The following is a 19,138-nucleotide window of genomic DNA, read 5'->3' as shown; positions in this document are numbered from 1 at the left end:
TCCTCCACCAATTGTTGGGTTTCGCTCTGGTAGACAGGATTTGCGGACGCAGTATAGAGACATCAACAAGTTATTTGGATCAAACTGTTCTGTGTTTTATTCACACTTTAGGCAAGTGACAAAACAAGCAGTCATAATCAAACAAAAAGTCACCTTGCGGTGTTGGTGTTAATTCACAATTCTGCCTCAAAGAATCCTTGACCATAGCAGCACCAACCTGTTTTCACACCAAACAGGTAGCAAGTCTTCATCCAGACACAAGGCTCCCAGATCCCAACACAGAGACATCACTTCTGAGCCCAGGTGCCTATTTAAGGACAGCCAGGTGCTGCTAAAACCTGGATCGGCACTTAAAATCCAGTCCGTTATTTGACCTCACCTGGCTGTAAATCAGCACATGCTGGGAGGAAAATACCTGTTTTCCCAGACAAAACCTCTCACTGTGTCACTATATATATATATATATATATATAGATATATATATATATATATATATATATATATATATGTATATTAAAGAAATTAGTAAGACATAAAAATATATAAATTTAAAATGATAAAGTTATATGGACGCCAAAATGGGATTTGCATAATACAACTCATTCCACAGAAAAAAGTTGTGTCTCTCGGAAGGTGGGCTTGAAAAAAATATGCCACAATTTGAAGGCCAAAATCCAGTAAACCACGTCCTTACAGGGGTTGTTTGTTTTTACTACGAAATCAGACAATGTTTGAGGAATAATCTGCAATTCTGAATCCTTTATCCAGCAGTGAAGTTACAGTGATAACAGTGCAGCCAGTCACTGGCCTCTTCTGCTGTTATGATTGGCTGAAGCAGTCACATGTTGACAGCTGGGTAAACACAAACCAGCTAGGATAACAGAACAGCAGCGTTGGATGTGCTAGGAATTGCATATGTTCCCCAAACGTCATCTGGTCTCCTTCTGACTGGGCAATCCCTTTAAGAGTATAAAGCAACACTAATTAAATAATAAATGTGAACTGTGTTTGTCTACAAGATATTCTGGTTACTTATGCAACAGTCTTGTAGAAATCCTGCTGATCTGTTCAATTGGTAAATTGGTGAGGAATGGGACTTTATCAAGAGGCATGGCTTAATCTGCTGACAGGGCAGAAGAGTTAGAGCCCCCATACACATTAGAGCATTGTTGACTAAACGTGTTAAGAACAGTGGGTTCAGCTGATGGCCTAATTTATGTATTGAGCTCCTGACTCTTCCCTGACAGATGTTCTTGGGGGAGAGAAACATTAGGCAAAGCGAATATTTTCACCTGATCCTTTTGCTCTCCAGGGAGATAAAGCACTGCCGCTTTCCCCATATTATACATAGACACATTCTGCCGGACCTTCCATATATGTGTATGGTGGAGTTTGAAGCTTTAGGCTAACTGTTGCAACAAATTTTTTCACAGAAACATGATATTAAGGAGGAAAATTGAGCAAGTTTGATCTTCTAGGACAGACAGACAGAAGATTTCTTTAGATGTTTGAGACAAATTTGAGACAAAGTAGGATCAAAGGAAAGGAGGAGATGTTTGCGTAATTTGTATGTTTCGTTTTTCTTTAGGGCACAATTCACATGACCATACTTTTGGTCTGCATCCGATCCACATTTTTTGCCGAACTTATTGTAACTAACTGATCTAGCGACAGCCTGCTTTTAAAACTGCTTCATTCACTCCCCCAACATGTATCGTCAGATCCCTGATGTTCTCAGGGGTATATGGGCAATGGCAATGTGACACACCATGTCCGGTTTTAAATAGCCTCGGTTACTCAGAGTAGCGGTGCTTGAACAATCATCTGTTGTTACTTCACTGTAACACATCATGCACCATCCCCGTAGTGTGGTGTGTACTGGCACGTCACACAGTTGTTTACCTAGCGCCGCCTCCTATATTCACCACTGGTGAGTTTATAGACATTATTTCTCACTAGAGATGACAAATAAGAAAGGGGAAGGTGGTGTAAAAGTGAGTACATTCCATGAATACTCGAATATAAGACTGATATTGCAAAAAATATAAAACAGAACCAATGAGAAAAATTTAGAAAGTATACTCAGTACAAACACACAGTTAGGGGGTCCCTGATGAACCACAACCCCTACAGACCAATCTCCTGATATAATTACAAAGTCCTACAATACAAAAGTGGGGGGAGGTTTGTGGGATTTGGGCTTATGAGGCTGCCCTCATTGTATATTTGTTCTGTGCTGTTTTGTGTTATTTGCAATAAAAGTGTTATTTTTGTATACATCTGGTCTGCTCACTTTTTTGCACACCTCTTTTTCTTGATTGCATTTGGTTTTTTTTTTGTAGTGGTTTCAACACAGTGAGGGACATTCATCAAAACTGTCATACTCATACCCTAGTCTTGATTTTCCCTGCACTGCCATGAGATGCACCTAATTTATTAAGAGGCAGATGCCGTGCGCCAGATATTGAAGTCTACTGCAGCTAGAGGCTGGCATAGACTTTAGCTATGATTTATACCACTTTCTGGTGAAAGTAATAGTAAATCTGGCGGGTGACATGAAGCCCTGCCCCTCTCTCTAAGCCCCACCCCTTTTCCAAAGTGCAGAGAAGCTTAAATAGCCGCAAATATTGCATGCACCATAATTTGTAGCTTTTTTAAATCCAAAAACCTTTAGTAAATGTCCCCCTGGATGCTTACTTAGCAGCGCCAGACAATCTTTGGGCACATACAGTTGCAAGAAAAAGTATGTGAACCCTTTGGAATTATATGGATTTCTGCACAAATTGGTCATAAAATGTGATCCGATCTTCATCTAAGTCAAAACAATAGACAATCACAGTCTGCTTAAAATAATAACACACAAAGAATGAAATGTTACCATGTTTTTATTGAACACACCATGTAAATATTCACAGTGCAGGTGGAAAAAGTATGTGAACCCCTAGACTAATGACATCTCCAAGAGCTAATTGGAGTGAGGTGTCAGCCAACTGGAGTCCAATCAATGAGATGAGATTGGAGATGTTGGTTACAGCTGCCCTGCCCTATAAAAAACACACACTAGTTCTGGGTTTGCTTTTCACAAGAAGCATTGCCTGATGTGAATGATGCCTTGCACAAAAGAGCTCTCAGAAGACCTATGCTTAAGAATTGCTGACTTGCATAAAGCTGGAAAGGGTTATAAAAGTATCTCAAAAAGCCTTGTTGTTCATCAGTCCACGGTAAGACAAATTGTCTATAAATGAAGAAAGTTCAGCACTGCTGCTACTCTCCCTAGGAGTTGCCGTCTTGTAAAGATGACTGCAAGAGCACAGCGCAGACTGCTCAATGAGGTTAAGAAGAATTCTAGAGTGTCAGCTAAAGACTTACAAAAGTCTCTGGCATATGCTAACATCCCTGTTAGCAAATCTACGATATGTAAAACACTAAAGAAGAATGGATTTCATGGGAGGATACCACAGAGGAAGCCACTTCTGTCCAAGAAAAACATTGCTGCACATTTACAGTTTGCACAAGAGCACCTGGATGTTCCACAGCAGTACTGGCAAAATATTCTGTGGACAGATGAAACCAAAGTTGAGTTGTTTGGAAGAAACACACAACACTATGTGTGGAGAAAAAGAGGCACAGCACACCAACATCAAAACCTCATCCCAACTGTGAAGTATGGTGGTGGGGGCATCATGGTTTGGGGCTGCTTTGCTGCGTCAGGGTCTGGACGGATTGCTATCATCGAAGGAAAAATGAATTCCCAAATTTATCAAGACATTTTGCAGGAGAACTTAAGGCCATCTGTCCACCAGCTGAAGCGCAACAGAAGATGGGTGTTGCAACAGGACAACGACCCAAAGCATAGAAGTAAATCAACAACAGACTGGCTTAAACAGAAGAAAATATGCCTTCTGGAGTGGCCCAGTCAGAGTCCAGACCTCAACCTGATTGAGATGCTGTGACATGACCTCAAGGAAGCGATTCACACCAGACATCCCAAGAATATTGCTGAACTGAACAGTTCTGTAAAGAGGAATGGTCAAGATATACTCCTGACCGTTGTGCGCGTCTGATCTGCAACTACAGGAAACGTTTGGTTGAAGTTATTGCTGCCAAAAGAGGTTCAACCAGTTATTAAAGCCAAGGGTTCACATACTTTTTCCACCTGCACTGTGAATGTTTACATGGTGTGTTCAATAAAAAGATGGTAACATTTACATTTTTGTGTGTTATTAGTTTAACCGCTTGCCGCCACGCTAACGCCGAAAGGCGTCATCGCGGCGGCTCTCCCAGGTCACACTAACGCCAATAGGCGTCATCTCGCGTGAGCCGAGATTTCCTGTGAACGCGCGCACGCAGGCGCGCGCGCTCACAGGAACGGAAGGTAAGCGAGTGGATCTCCAGCCTGCCAGCGGCGATCGCTCGCTGGCAGGCTGGAGATGTGATTTTTTTAACCCCTAACAGGTATATTAGACGCTGTTTTGATAACAGCGTCTAATATACCTGCTACCTGGTCCTCTGGTGGTCCCTTTTGTTAGGATCGACCACCAGAGGACTCAGGCAGCTCACTAAAGTAGCACCAAACACCACTACACTACACTACACCCCCCCCCCCGTCACTTATTAACCCTTTATAAACCCCTGATCAGCCCATATAGACTCCCTGATCACCCCCCTGTCATTGATCACCCCCCTGTCATTGATCACCCCCCTGTAAGGCTCCATTCAGAGGTCCGTATGATTTTTACGGATCCACGGATACATGGATCGGATCCGCAAAACGCATACGGACGTCTGAATGGAGCCTTACAGGGGGGTGATCAATGACAAGGGGGTGATCACGCATATAGACTTCCTGATTACTTCCCTGTCATTGATCACCCCCCTGTCATTGATCACCCCCCTGTAAGGCTCCATTCAGACGTCCGTATGATTTTTACGGATCCACGGATACATGGATCGGATCCGCAAAACGCATACAGACGTCTGAATAGAGCCTTACAGGGGGGTGATCAGTGACAGGGGGGTGATTACCCCATATACACTCCCTGATCACCCCCTGTCATTGATCACCCCCCTGTAAGGCTCCATTCAGACGTCCGTATGATTTTTTACGGATACATGGATCGGATCCGCAAAACACATGCGGACGTCTGAATGGAGCCTTACAGGGGGGTGATCAATGACAGAGGGGTGATCACCCATATAGACTCCCTGATCACCTCCGTCATTGATCACCCCCCTGTAAGGCTCCATTCAGACGTCCGCATGTGTTTTGCGGATCCGATCCATGTATCTGTGGATCCGTAAAAAATCATACGGACGTCTGAATGGAGCCTTACAGGGGGGTGATCAATGACAGGGGGGTGATCACCCCATATAGATTCCCTGATCACCCCCCTGTCATTGATCACCCCCTGTCATTGATCACCCCCCCTGTAAGGCACCATTTAGACATTTTTTTGGGCCCAAGTTAGCGGAAAGTTTTTGTTTTTTCTTACTAAGTCTCATATTCCACTAACTTGTGTCAAAAAAAAAAATCTCACATGATCTCACCATACCCCTCACGGAATCCAAATGCGTAAATTTTTTTAGACATTTATATTCCAGACTTATTCTGACGCTGTAGGGCCCCTAAAATGCCAGGGCAGTATCAGTACCCCACATGTGACCCCATTCCGGAACGAAGACACCCCAAGGTATTCCATGAGGGGCATATTGAGTCCATGAAAGATTGAAATTTTTGTCCCAAGTTAGCGGAAAGGGAGACTTTGTGAGAAAATACAAAAAAAATCAATTTCCGCTAACTTGTGCCAAAAAAAATAAAAATTCTATGAACTCGCCAGGCCCCTCATTGAATACCTTAGGGTGTCTTCTTTCCAAAATGGGGTCACATGTGGGGTATTTATACTGCCCTGGCATGTTAGGGGCCCGAAAGCGTGAGAAGAAGTCTGGGATCCAAATGTCTAAAAATGCCCTCCTAAAAGGAATTTGGGCCGCTTTGCGCATCTAGGCTGCAAAAAAGTGTCACACATGTGGTATCGCCGTACTCAGGAGAAGTTGGGGAATGTGTTTTGGGGTGTCATTTTACATATACCCATGCTGGGTGAGATAAATATCTTGGTCAAATGCCAACTTTGTATAAAAAAATGGGAAAAATTGTCTTTTGCAGAGATATTTCTCTCACCCAGCATGGGTATATGTAAAATGACACCCCAAAACACATTCCCCAACTTCTCCTGAGTACGGCGATACCAGATGTGTGACACTTTTTTGCCGCCTAGGTGGGCAAAGGGGCACACATTCCAAAGAGCACCTTTCGGATTTCACAGGCCATTTTTTACACATTTTGATTTCAAACTACTAACCACACATTAGGGCCCCTAGAATGCCAGGGCAGTATAACTACCCCACAAGTGACCCCATTTTGGAAAGAAGACACCCCAAGGTATTACGTGATGGGCATAGTGAGTTCATGGAAGTTTTTATTTTTTGTCACAAGTTAGTGGAATATGAGACTTTGTAAGAAAAAAAAATAATAATAATAAATCATAATTTTCCGCTAACTTGTGACAAAAAATAAAAAGTTCTATGAACTCACTATGCCCATCAGCGAATACCTTAGGGTGTCTACTTTCCGAAATGGGGTCATTTGTGGGGTGTTTGTACTGTCTGGGCATTGTAGAACCTCAGGAAACATGACAGGTGCTCAGAAAGTCAGAGCTGCTTCAAAAAGCGGAAATTCACATTTTTGTACCATAGTTTGTAAATGCTATAACTTTTACCCAAACCATTTTTTTTTTTTACCCAAACATTTTTTTTTAATCAAAGACATGTAGAACAATAAATTTAGCGAAAAATTTATATATGGATGTCGTTTTTTTTGCAAAATTTTACAACTGAAAGTGAAAAATGTCATTTTTTTGCAAAAAAAATCGTGAAATTTCGATTAATAACAAAAAAAGTAAAAATGTCAGCAGCAATGAAATACCACAAAATGAAAGCTCTATTAGTGAGAAGAAAAGGAGGTAAAATTAATTTGGGTGGTAAGTTGCATGACCGAGCAATAAACCGCTAAAGTTGTGGAGTGCCGATTTGTAAAAAAGGGCCTGGTCACTAGGGGGGTATAAACCTGTGGTCCTTAAGTGGTTAAGTAGACTGTGATAGTCTATTGTTGTGACTTAGATGAAGATCAGATCACATTTTATTACCAATTTGTGCAGAAATCCATATAATTCCAAAAGGTTCACATACTTTTTCTTGCAACTGTATCTTATCAGCTTAGGCTACTTTCACACCAGCGTTTTTGTTGGATCCGTCATGGTTCAGCAAAAATGCTTCCGACATGATAATACAACAACCATCTGCATCCGTTATGAACGGATCCGGTTGTATTATCTTTAAAGGGGTTGTCCAGGTTCAGAGCTGAACCCGGACATACGCTTATTTTCACCCCGGCAGCCCCCCTGAGCCTAGCATCGGAGCATCTCATGCTCCGATGCGCTCCAGTGCCCTGCGCTAGATCGCGCAGGGCACAGGCTCTTGTGTTTTCAATAACACACTGCCGGGCGGTAACTTCCGCCCAGCAGTGTGTTCGGTGACGTCACCGGCTCTGAGGGGCGGGCTTTAGCTCTGCCCTAGCCGTTTTACTGGCTAGGGCAGAGCCAAATCCCGCCCATCAGTGCCGATGACGTCACCGGGCTGCCTGTCAGCCCCATAGAGAGCCCGGTATGTCACCGGAACTCAGAAAAATGCCTTTGCCCTGCGCGATTTAGCGCAGGGCAAAGGAGAGCATCGGAGCATGAACTGCTCCGATGCTCATGTCAGGGGGGCTGCCGGGGTGAAAATGGAGGGATGTCCAGGTTCAGCTCTGAACCTGGACAACCCCTTTAACATAGCAATGACTGATCAGTCTCTATAACCAATGTAAGACAATGGGGGATGGATCCGTTTTCTTTTGTGTCTGAGAAAATACACATTTACAACCTACGGAAAATAGATCCGTCTCTATTCATTTTGAGTTATGACTGTTATCATACCAGGACACACTCAAAAAACGCCTGCTGTGCTTTTGTGTGCGTCATGGAAATGCAATGGAACGGAATGCATTCTGGTGCACTCCGTTCCCTTCAGTTCAGTTTTGTCCGCATTGGCAATGAATGGGGACAAAACGGAAAAGTTTTCCTCAACTATTGAGATCCAATAGCGAAAATCGAAAACGTTGGTGTGAACGTAGCCTAAGATGGCCACATGATTAAAAGTGTGAGGGCTTTATTTTGGTAAGATAGACAAATGTAAGTACAGATAACAGTGTGTTTGAAGCAGCAATTTAATCACATATGGTACTGTTGGCCAAACATTCAACAACTGACAGCTATTATTCCTGACAATACTTGTACATAAGACCGGTAATGCATGCGTTGAGGCGCTGCCAAATACCTCTGATGGCTGCTTAGGCTACTTTCACACTAGCGTTTTTAATGGATCCAGCAGGGTTCAGCAAAAACGCTTCTGTTATTTATAATACAACCATCTACATCCGTTATGAACGGATCTAGTTTTATTATCTTTAACATTGCCAAGACGGATCCGTCATGAATACCACTGAAAGTCAATGGAGGATGGATCTGTTTTCTATTGTGTCAGATTGTGACAGAGAAAATGGATCCTTCCCCATTGACTTGCATTGGGGGTCATGCCAGATCTGTCTTGCTCCGCATCCCAGGACAGAAAGCAAGCTACAACATGTTGCGGTTTGCTCTCTGGTCTTGGAACGCAACTAAATGGAACGGAATGCATTTTGGAGCATTCCGTTCTTTCTGTTCAGTTTTGTCCCCATTGACAATAAATGGTGACAAAACCGAAGCGTTTTTTTACGGTATTGAGACCCAATGACGGATCTCAATGCCGGAATATATTAACACTAGTGTGAAAGTAGCCCTATCTCATGTGAGACCAGAAGTAATCAGGCATATTAAAATCAAACAGCCCAATCCTATCGGCCATGGGGGAAAATTTAGACACCCCCGTATGTATTAGAGGGTTTGCTGGTTCACCCCACATTAGTCTTATGTGTCTATCTTGCTTTACGTGTTTTTGGACAAGTAAACATTTAATTAGACCAAAAACAGTTGCATGTCTTTAGAGTGTGAGATTTTTTATTGAACGTGAAAGAAATATATCCAGTAATGTCAGTAAAAGTCATGTATATAATATTGTGACTTCCTACATGTTATAATTGCTCATTGCATATGTTTTTATGTAAAAAAAAAAAATGCAATGAAAACTCAGTTAAAAAAAAATATATATATAATTCTTTCTACATTGTTTCATTTTTTCAGGCAAATTTAGTTGCAGCATTTGAACAGTCTTTAGTGAACATGACTTCGAGGCTACGTCATCTAGCTGATACTGCACAAGAGAAGGTAGTAAATGTTATCCAATGATAGTAAGGGTAGTGTCACATATATTGAAAAAGAACACTAAAAATATGTATATTGCCCGCACTTACTGGTGATGAGCAAATAGCTTATTCTGTACATCTTATGTTTCCACTTTATCTGATAGTAACTAATTGTTGCAAAGTTCCTAGAAATGAATACAAAGTACTTGTATGCGTTCTACTACAGTCACTTGCCTTTTTCCTGCAGTATTGCCCGTCTTATTTTTTTTAACTAAGATGCTAGATCCTCCTTGCTTGAATCTTCATCTTTTACTTGCACGTAGCGGTGCCCCGGCCAGCGGCATTCACTCGTTTTTCAGAAGCCAACAAGTTTCCTGGAGCGTTGGTGTGACGTCACACTGTACGTAAGCCTTGGGGGACCAAAAGAAACCAACGCATTTCGGAGACACCTGTCTCCTTCGTCAGGGATAATGGTCCTATCTTTCTGCATGTTCTTATATAGGCTGTTCCCAGGAAAAACTTGTCCTATACTAATCAGGATTGATGTTGCATCTTTGTTCCTTTATGATTATGTATCATGAATTGTGCAGTAACTCTTTTATTCCTTATATATAGCCTTCTAAAATCCTTTCTGTGAACATCTTAAAAATGCAAACCGTTCAATTTCCTGGTTTAACCACTCATGTGCCAGGCTATTTAATTCATATATCCATCTGCTTTCTGCTCTGGACATTAGTTTTTTTAATCTCCCCCTCGTATATCTGGTTTGATTGTTTCAATGCCCGCAAATATGGAACCTTTAAAAATACCTTTATGTCGGGACCTTGATAAAGGATGATTTTCATTTTTTTTCTTTAAATTATTTATGTGTTTATTTATTCTTGTTTGTAGTGCTCTTTTAGTTCTGCCCGTATCGATTTTATTACATGGCCATTTAAAGTGTAACTGTCATTCTTATTTTTACTCTTGTAATGTGTAATGTAATGTTACTGACCATTTTTGTAATATACTTTAGTTACTGAAACCATACATTTCTATTAGAAAAATAGCAATAAAGTGGCCCATTTTGAGCCTTAGCAACACTCCTCTGTCTTCTGTTTATATAACACAGTCAGTGTTAGCAAGTCTCCACTGTTTGTAAACAGAAGACAGGGGGGCGTTGCTAAGGCTCAAAATGGGCCACTTTAGAGCTATATTTCTAATAGAAATGTAGAATTTCAGTAATTAAAGTATGTTACAAAAACAGTTAGCATCACATTACAATAATAAAAAAAAGAATGACAGTTACACTTTAATAAAATAAATTACTCCTGTTGATCTACACGTGATGTGGTCCCTAATATCATATTTTACTCCTATATTGTCTACCTTAATAATTGGGCTACTTTGTGGCAGAACTATCTGACGTTGGTGCCATAGCCCTTCAAAGTCAATAAGCAGTGTATAATGCAATGAAAAAAATTACCCAACCACAACCCATCTTCAATGCTCTTACTGAGGAAAGGAGGTTGTTGGCCAAAATCTTGCAATACACGGCCCCATCCATCCTGCCTTCAATACGGTGCAGTCGTCCTGTCCTCTTTGCTTCATGGTTGGAACGGTGTCCTTGGGGTTGTACTCATCCCTCCTCTTCTTCCAAACACGGCGAGTGGAGCTGATACAAAACAGTTCTATTTTATTCTCATCTGACCACATGACCTTCTCCCATGTCTCCTTTGGATCATCCAGCTGGGCATTCCCGGCGTAGTGTGATACTAACAGTGATGTTTGAGACTGTGGTTCCAGCTCTCTTCAGGTCATTGACTAGGTGCTCCCGTGTAGTTCTGGGCTGATTCCTTACCTTTCTCAGAATCATCCTTACCCCATGAGGCAAGATCTTGCATGGAGGCCCAGACTTAGAAAGATTGACAGTAATCCTGGGTTTCTTCCATTTTCTAATAATTGTGGCAACAGTTGTTGCATTCTCACCAAACTGCTTGCCTATTGTCCTGTAGCCCATCCTTGTGCAGGTCTACAATTTTGTCCCTGGTGTCCTTAGACAGCTCTTTGACCTTGGTCATGGTGGAGAGGTTGGAGTGTGATTGATTGAGTGTGTGTACAGGTGTCTTTTATACAGGTAATCAGTTCAAAGAGGTGCAATTAACCACTTCAACCCCCTCTAGCTGAAACCCCCTTAATGACCAGGCCACTTTTTAAACTTCTGCACTACACTACACTACTTTCACCGTTTATTGCTTGGTCATGCAACTTACCACCCAAATGAATTTTACCTCCTTTTCTTCTTACTAATAGAGCTTTTATTTGGTGGTATTTCATTGCTGCTGACACTGCTCCTTTTTTTGTTATTAATCGAAATTTAACGATTTTATTGCAAAAAAAATGACATTTTTCACTTTCAGTTGTAAAATTTTGCAAAAAAAACGACATCCATATATAAATTTTTCACTAAATTTATTGTTCTACATGTCTTTGATAAAAAAAAAATGGTTTGGGTAAAAGTTATAGCGTTTACAAACTATGGTACAAAAATTTGAATTTCCGCTTTTTGAAGCAGCTCAGACTTTCTGAGCACCTGTCATGTTTCCTGAGGTTCTACAATGCCCAGACAGTACAAACACCCCACAAATGACCCCATTTTGGAAAGTAGACACCCTAAGGTATTCACTGATGGGCATAGTGAGTTCATAGAACCTTTTATTTTATGTCACAAGTTAGCGGAAAATGATATATATATTTTTTTCTTACAAAGTCTCATATTCCACTAACTTGTGACAAAAAATAAAAACTTCCATGAACTCACTATGCCCATCACAAAATACCTTGGGGTGTCTTCTTTCCAAAATGGGGTCACTTGTGGGGTAGTTATACTGCACTGGCATTTTAGGGGCCCAGATGCGTGAAAAGAAGTTTGAAATCAAAATCTGTAAAAAATGACCGGTGAAATCCTAAAGGTGCTCTTTGGAATGTGTGCCCCTTTGCCCACCTAGGCGGCAAAAAAGTGTCACACATCTGGTATCGCCGTACTCAGGAGAAGTTGGGGAATGTGTTTTGGGGTGTCATTTTACATATACCCATGCTGGGTGAGAGAAATATCTTGGCAAAAGACAACTTTTCCCATTTTTTTTATACAAAGTTGGCATTTGACCAAGATATTTATCTCACCCAGCATGGGTATATGTAAAATGACACCCCAAAACACATTGCCCAACTTCTCCTGAGTACGGCGTTACCAGATGTGTGACACTTTTTTGCAGCCTAGGTGGGCAAAGGGGCCCGCATTCCAAAGAGCACCTTTCGGATTTCACAGGCCATTTTTTACAGATTTTGATTTCAAACTACTTCGCACACATTGGGGCCCCTAAATTGCCAAGGCAGTATAACTATCCCACAAGTGACCCCATTTTGGAAAGAAGACACCCCAAGGTATTCCATGAGGGGCATGGCGAGTTCCTCGAATTTTTTATTTTTTGTCACAAGTTAGTGGAATATGAGACTTTGTAAGAAAAAAAAAAATCAGCATTTTCCGCTAACTTGTGACAAAAAATAAAAAATTCTAGGAACTCGCCATGCCCATCACGGAATACCTTGGGGTGTCTTCTTTCTAAAATGGGGTCACTTGTGGAGTAGTTATTCTGCCCTGGCATTCTAGGGGCCCTAATGTGTGGTAAGTAGTTTGAAATCAAAATGTGTAAAAAATGACCTGTGAAATCCTAAAGGTGCTCTTTGGAATGTGTGCCCCTTTGCCCACCTAGGCGGCAAAAAAGTGTCACATGTGGTATCGCCGTACTCAGGAGAAGTTGGGGAATGTGTTTTGGGGTGTCATTTTACATATACCTATGCTGGGTGAGAGAAATATCTTGGCAAAAGACAACTTTTCCCATTTTTTTATACAAAGTTGGCATTTGACCAATATATTTATCTCACCCAGCATGGGTATATGTAAAATGACACCCCAAAACACATTCCCCAACTTCTCCTGAGTACGTCGATACCACGTGTGACACTTTTTTGCAGCCTAGAGGCACAAAGCTGCCCAAATTCCTTTTAGGAGGACATTTTTAGACATTTGGACCCCAGACTTCTTCTCACGCTTTCGGGCCCCTAAAATGCCAGGGCAGTATAAATACCCCACATGTGACCCCATTTTGGAAAGAAGACACCCCAAGGTATTCAATGAGGGGCATGGCGAGTTCATACATTTTTTTTGCACAAGTTAGCGGAAATTGATTTATTTATTTTTTCTCACAAAGTCTCCCTTTCCGCTAACTTGGGACAAAAAATAAAAACTTCCATGAACTCAATAGGCCCCTCACAGAATACCTTGGGGTGTCTTCTTTCCGAAATGGGGTCACATGTGGGGTATTTATACTGCCCTGGCATTTTAGGGGCCCTAAAGCGTGAGAAGAAGTCTGGAATATAAATGTCTAAAAAAATGTACGCATTTGGATTCCGTGAGGGGTATGGTGAGTTCATGTGAGATTTTATTTTTTGACACAAGTTAGTGGAATATGATACTTTGTAAGAAAAAATAAAATAAAAAATTTCCGCTAACTTGGGCCAACAAAATGTCTGAATGGAGCCTTACAAGGGGGTGATCAATGACAGGGGGATGATCACCCATATAGACTCCCTGATCACCCCCCTGTCATTGATCACCCCCCTGTAAGGCTCCATTCAGACGTCCGTATGCGTTTTGCGGATCCAATCCATGTAGCCGTAAAAATCATACGGACGTCTGAATGGAGGCTTGCAGGAGGGTGATCAGGGCTTCATAAGGGGTTAATACGTGACAGGAGGAGTGTAGTGGTGTTTGGTGCAACTTTACTGAGCTACCTGTGTCCTCTGGTGGTCGATCCAAACAAAAGGGACCACCAGAGGACCAGGTAGCAGGTATATTAGACACTGTTGTCTAATATACCTGTTAGGGGTTAAAAAATATATATATATATATCGCATCTCCAGCCTGGTCTGGAGTTGGTTAATATAGGTGATGAGTGCAGAGTAAGAGGGCTTCTTAAAGACAGGTGTGTGAGAGCCAGAATTCTTATGATGTCCCTTACTGTACATTGAGAAATATAAAATCTTTCCAAATGTTTTTAAAGCTGATCTGTCCATAATTTCATTGCCATGTTTAGCTGACATAGATGATGCCTTTTGTTTATCCAATATATTTATTCATACATGTTGCATTGTGATAATGTCAGGGCCATATACAACACAAGCCCTGGGCATTAAAGGGGTTGTCCGAGTTATGAAAAAAATATAGCACTGAAAATCTTATATATAACTGAGCTAAGCAAGTTTTATGCCAAAAAAAATAATATTTTTCCTAATTTCCCTGGTTCTTTTCTGGCTCTTTGTTTACATGCAATAAAAACAATCTCTGCCCCTCCCCCTGCACTGCTAAGGGAGTGAATAAAAGGGCTGCCCTGAGTGACATGTCTGCCTGCTGGGATACTCTGCAGCATGTTGTATGTGTAGGACTACAAGTCCCAGCTGTATAATGACACTGCTAAGGGAGTGGATACAAGAGCTGCCCTGAGTGCTGGGAGACTCTGCAGCATGTTGTATGTGTAGGACTACAAGTCTCAGCTGTATAATGACACTGCTAATAGACACAGGATCTTCCCCCTACCTTCTTCTGTAATGCTCTCTCTAGTAGATCACCTCCAGTGCCCAGAATTGTCCCTGCCTGCAGAGCTGTGCAGCTGAAGGGGTTAAGTATCCTTGCAAAGAGCAGACTGCAGTAAAGGGGGGCGTGGCCAGCACAGTGACTTTTCTTTTACAGGCTTGTAAAGGAACATTATCAGCACAGGGAGAGAAGCTGACATCACAGGTCATGTGACCCTCAGTGAAATCTTAGAAACCAGCCACTGCAGATAAAGTGAGTGAATTGGAAAGCTGTTACATTTGCTTAGTTTGGAACATAGAAAGAATAAAAAAATAACTCGGATAACCCCTTTAAGATGTCTTTATCATTGAAAAATATCAAACTGTGTATCATTAGTTCATATCCCTCTTCAAGAAGCACATTAATGGGAATAAACTGCACAAGCTTTTTGACCTTTTCCCTTTGTTATTCCAGCCGCAGTTGTGTTCTGAATGTGTTTTAATGGTGTCAGGCTGATTTTTACACTGCTTATGCTGCTGTATTTTATCACTCAGTTCATCCCAATAAATATAGTTTTTTTTACTTTACTTCTGATTACTAGGACTCTGAACTTGTGGAACTGAGGGAAACTATTGATTTACTTAAATCAAAGAACTCTGAAGCACGAGATGTTATTCAAGGTGCTCTCAATCTACATGATCCTGCACCCAGAGGTAAGCCAGTTAAGCATTTACAGGTGAAACTCGAAAAATTAGAAAATCGTGCAAAAGTTCATTTATTTCAGTAATGCAAGGAGTTGCATTAATGCAGGCATGCTCAACCTGCGGCCCTCCAGCTGTTGCATAACTACAACTCCCAGCATGCCCGAACAGCCTACAGCTATAAGTATACAGCAGGGCATTGTGGGAGTTGTAGTTTTACAACAGCTAGATGGCCGCAGGTTGAGCATGCCTGCATTAATGCAACTTAAAATTAGAATATTGTGGTTCAATATTCTAGGCTCAAAGTGTCAAACTGAGCAAAGGATACCTCAAAATTGTGACTTTGGGGTTTTCATAAACTGTAAGCCATAATCATCCAAATTATAACAAGTAAAGGCTCGAAATATCTCGCTTTGAATGTAATGAGTCCATCTGATATATTAGTTTCAATTTTTAACTTTGCATTCTAATTTTTAAAGTTTCACCTGTATATTTGCAACTATTTTAGTAGTTTTCAAAAATGGCCTTATTTTTCTTATCAAAATGTAAAAAGCACAACTTTATGTACTCAGAAATATTGACAATAGATCAGTTTTAATAGTTTTGATGTACAGAAGATAGCAACACAGGGTTAAATACAGTACAATAGTCATACTACTAGGAATGAGAAGTGAGAGCTAGTCGAAGAAAGATAAAAGTTGGGAGAAATATTCCTCCTGTGTCTTGCGCAGATGTTTTGGTCAGTGATTTCCATCATTGATTGTGAGCCAAAACCAGCTGTGGCTCTAACCACATAACAGGTGCAAACTTTCCCTTATACCTTTTGTCTGTGGAGGCTCCAATCCTGGCTTTGTCTCACAATCACTGATGGAAATCACTCACTTGTGAATGAGGCATAGGCAATCAGGTAGTTGGATTTCAATAGCCTCAAAGATTTGTTGTTGAGAAGGCAAGTCTCTTAGCTGCTTTTGCCCTTCTCTCCATTCACAACGCGTGCATGCTCAGCTTAACGGGAATGTATGGGTGGAACCTAGAGAGATCCTGTGTGCCTTGCTAGACTTAGTTACCAAACCTTCAAAGCCAAGAGAAAGAAAATGAACAATGACAAATGAGGTAAAGGAAAAAAACAAACAAAAAAAACTTGACCCACATTTTCATAATCCACATTAAATGGTATAATAAACTCCATGCTGTTGTCCTCAGAGCCCCAGTGTTGCAGCAACGGCTGAGCCACTATACTGCCCTATTCTAGTAGCTAAGAAAACACAGAACATTAACCTTTGACTGTGCATGGGTAAATAGTGAATGACATTATTAAATAAACCTGTAGAAGTATCTTACACAAATTATATGATGGGGACATATTATAGACACTGTCCCCTAACAGCCACAGCCCATAAAAAGAAGTGTATATGGCTGTTTTTAAATCAAATTAATAATTACCAACTTAGGGTCCATTCACACGTCCGTTGTTTCTTTCCTGATCTGTTCCGTTTTTTGCGGAACAGATCTGGACCAGATCTGGTCCCATTCATTTTCAATGGGTCCTGGAAAAAAAAAAATGGGACAGCACAATGTCCGATTTTTTTTTTCAGGACCCATTGAAAATGAATGGGTACAGATCTAGTCCAGATCTGTTCCGCAAAAAACGGAACAGATCAGGAAAGAAACAACGGACGTGTGAATGGACCCTTACTGTCACTTTAGGAGAGCTAGAAACACTTTTCAGCACAATTGCATTTCATGTTCAATATCGTTTTCCTATTTATTCTTATCAATGATGACACAAGAACTGTGTGATACATCTCTGGGTATTTCAAATGTGTCCATCTTATAATTTTCATTGCAAGATTTACTTTTTCTGTAATGTTATACTGCTAGTACAGATTGCTTAATTGTAGTAAACTTTCAGATCTACACTTGCTATTCATTAATTTCTGTTCATTTGATTTTTATTCTGTTATACTAGAGCTTCGAATTAGACGTCAGAATTCATCTGATAGCATTTCCAGCTTAAATAGCATATCAAGCCACTGTAGTGCAGGGAGTGTCAAGGATAGTGACAACAAAAAGAAGAAAAAGAAAAGTTGGGTAAGCTATGCAGTATCTTTCTTTTTCAGTTGCCCACTTTCTTGTATGGTTAAAGGGGCTGTCTACTTTCTGGTTATTGTTCACCAATGTGGTTGTGAGATATGGCAATTACTAATATAGCCTATGTTTAAATCCTGCACCATTTTCTATAGTTCATGAGGTATGCCCCCCTGTTTACAGAGTCTTTTGTGCTGTCCACATAGAGGTCCTGCCCATAAGATCGCCATATAATATAGTCATCTTACAAACACATTGGTCATCAATAACCAGAAAGTGGCCAACTCCTTTAATAAACGAGAACAATTTAGACCTTATTCTCAGTATGTTGATTTTGATTCCTAAGCAGTGATGTTTATTCTTATTTTCATGACCGTGAAAGAAATGAGCCTTCACTTTCATAGTTTTATAATGGTGTTAAAGAAGACCTGTTTTGACCTTTTGAAATTATCTTGACTTATATGGCAAGATTCCTACTGGTCCCCCGATAATTATTGTATTTTCTTTTAATCTCTGCCACCAATCTTTGTCCATTTATGTCCCCAATTCGTTCTGATGCACTGTATGTAAATGCAGAGCCTAGATCCAATGGGGTGCAAAAATGCTGTCTGCTCAGTGGGCAGCATCCTCACCATCGAACTGACGCTGTCCAGTAAACAGTGTCAAAGCAATGCAGTGGCACAGCCTGATTTCACAAGTGGAGGAGCAGGACCTGAAGAGATGCGGACTAAGGTGGACTTATTGAAGACGAATAGGAATCATTGACCACAACTCTCTGGACATGGTCCTTTAACCAGTTTTCAGTCCAGTTACAAACTATACTTTCTAAGCCTATAGACCTTATTTTAACTATTAAACGTCTTTGAGGGACAGTATCAAAAGTCTTTGAAAAATCCAAGAACACTACATCCACAGCTGCCCCTCTGTCCATAGCTGTATAAGGTGATCGCGCTGCCACAGTGGCACAGTGGCTGACAACTTCTGTCCTTGGTAAACCCATGCTGGTTATCACTTATAATATTATTTACAGTCACATACTCCTGTATATAGTCCCTTAACCCCTTAGGGACCCATGACTTACCGGTACGGCATGGATCCCGAGTCCTTAAGGACCCATGACGTACCGGTACGTCATGAGTTTAAGTTGAGATTGTGGCGCCCCAGGGGTTAATCTGCACAGGATGCTGGCTGAAATCATTCAGCTGGCATCCTGTCACAACGCCTGGGGGGGGGGGGGTCATATGACCCCCCCGTATCGGCGATCGCAGCAAACCGCTGCTCAATTCAGACCTGTGGTTTGTTGCGATTTCCGGTGTTTCTGACCGCGGCGATCAGAAACTTTAG

At 41.2% G+C, this 19,138-nt stretch overlaps 1 protein-coding gene across 8 annotated transcripts in view; it reads left to right on the top strand.

Annotated features, from left to right (window-relative positions):
• Positions 1-19,138, top strand: part of NAV1 (neuron navigator 1) — a 482,667-nt gene that overhangs the window by 226,892 nt on the left and 236,637 nt on the right. For 6 of the 8 annotated variants that reach the window (XM_044288210.1, XM_044288206.1, XM_044288204.1 and 3 more), the window contains 3 exons: positions 9,333-9,416; positions 15,607-15,718; positions 17,676-17,797. In XM_044288210.1, coding sequence (XP_044144145.1) covers positions 9,333-9,416; positions 15,607-15,718; positions 17,676-17,797 — 318 coding nt within the window. The remainder of the gene's footprint in view (positions 1-9,332; positions 9,417-15,606; positions 15,719-17,675; positions 17,798-19,138) is intronic. The other 2 variants (XM_044288207.1, XM_044288205.1) reach the window with 1 other exon arrangement.

This window comes from Bufo gargarizans, chromosome 3 (assembly GCF_014858855.1).
Source record: "Bufo gargarizans isolate SCDJY-AF-19 chromosome 3, ASM1485885v1, whole genome shotgun sequence".
Lineage (NCBI taxonomy): Eukaryota > Metazoa > Chordata > Amphibia > Anura > Bufonidae > Bufo > Bufo gargarizans.
This window is presented reverse-complemented; position numbering and strand designations above follow the sequence as displayed.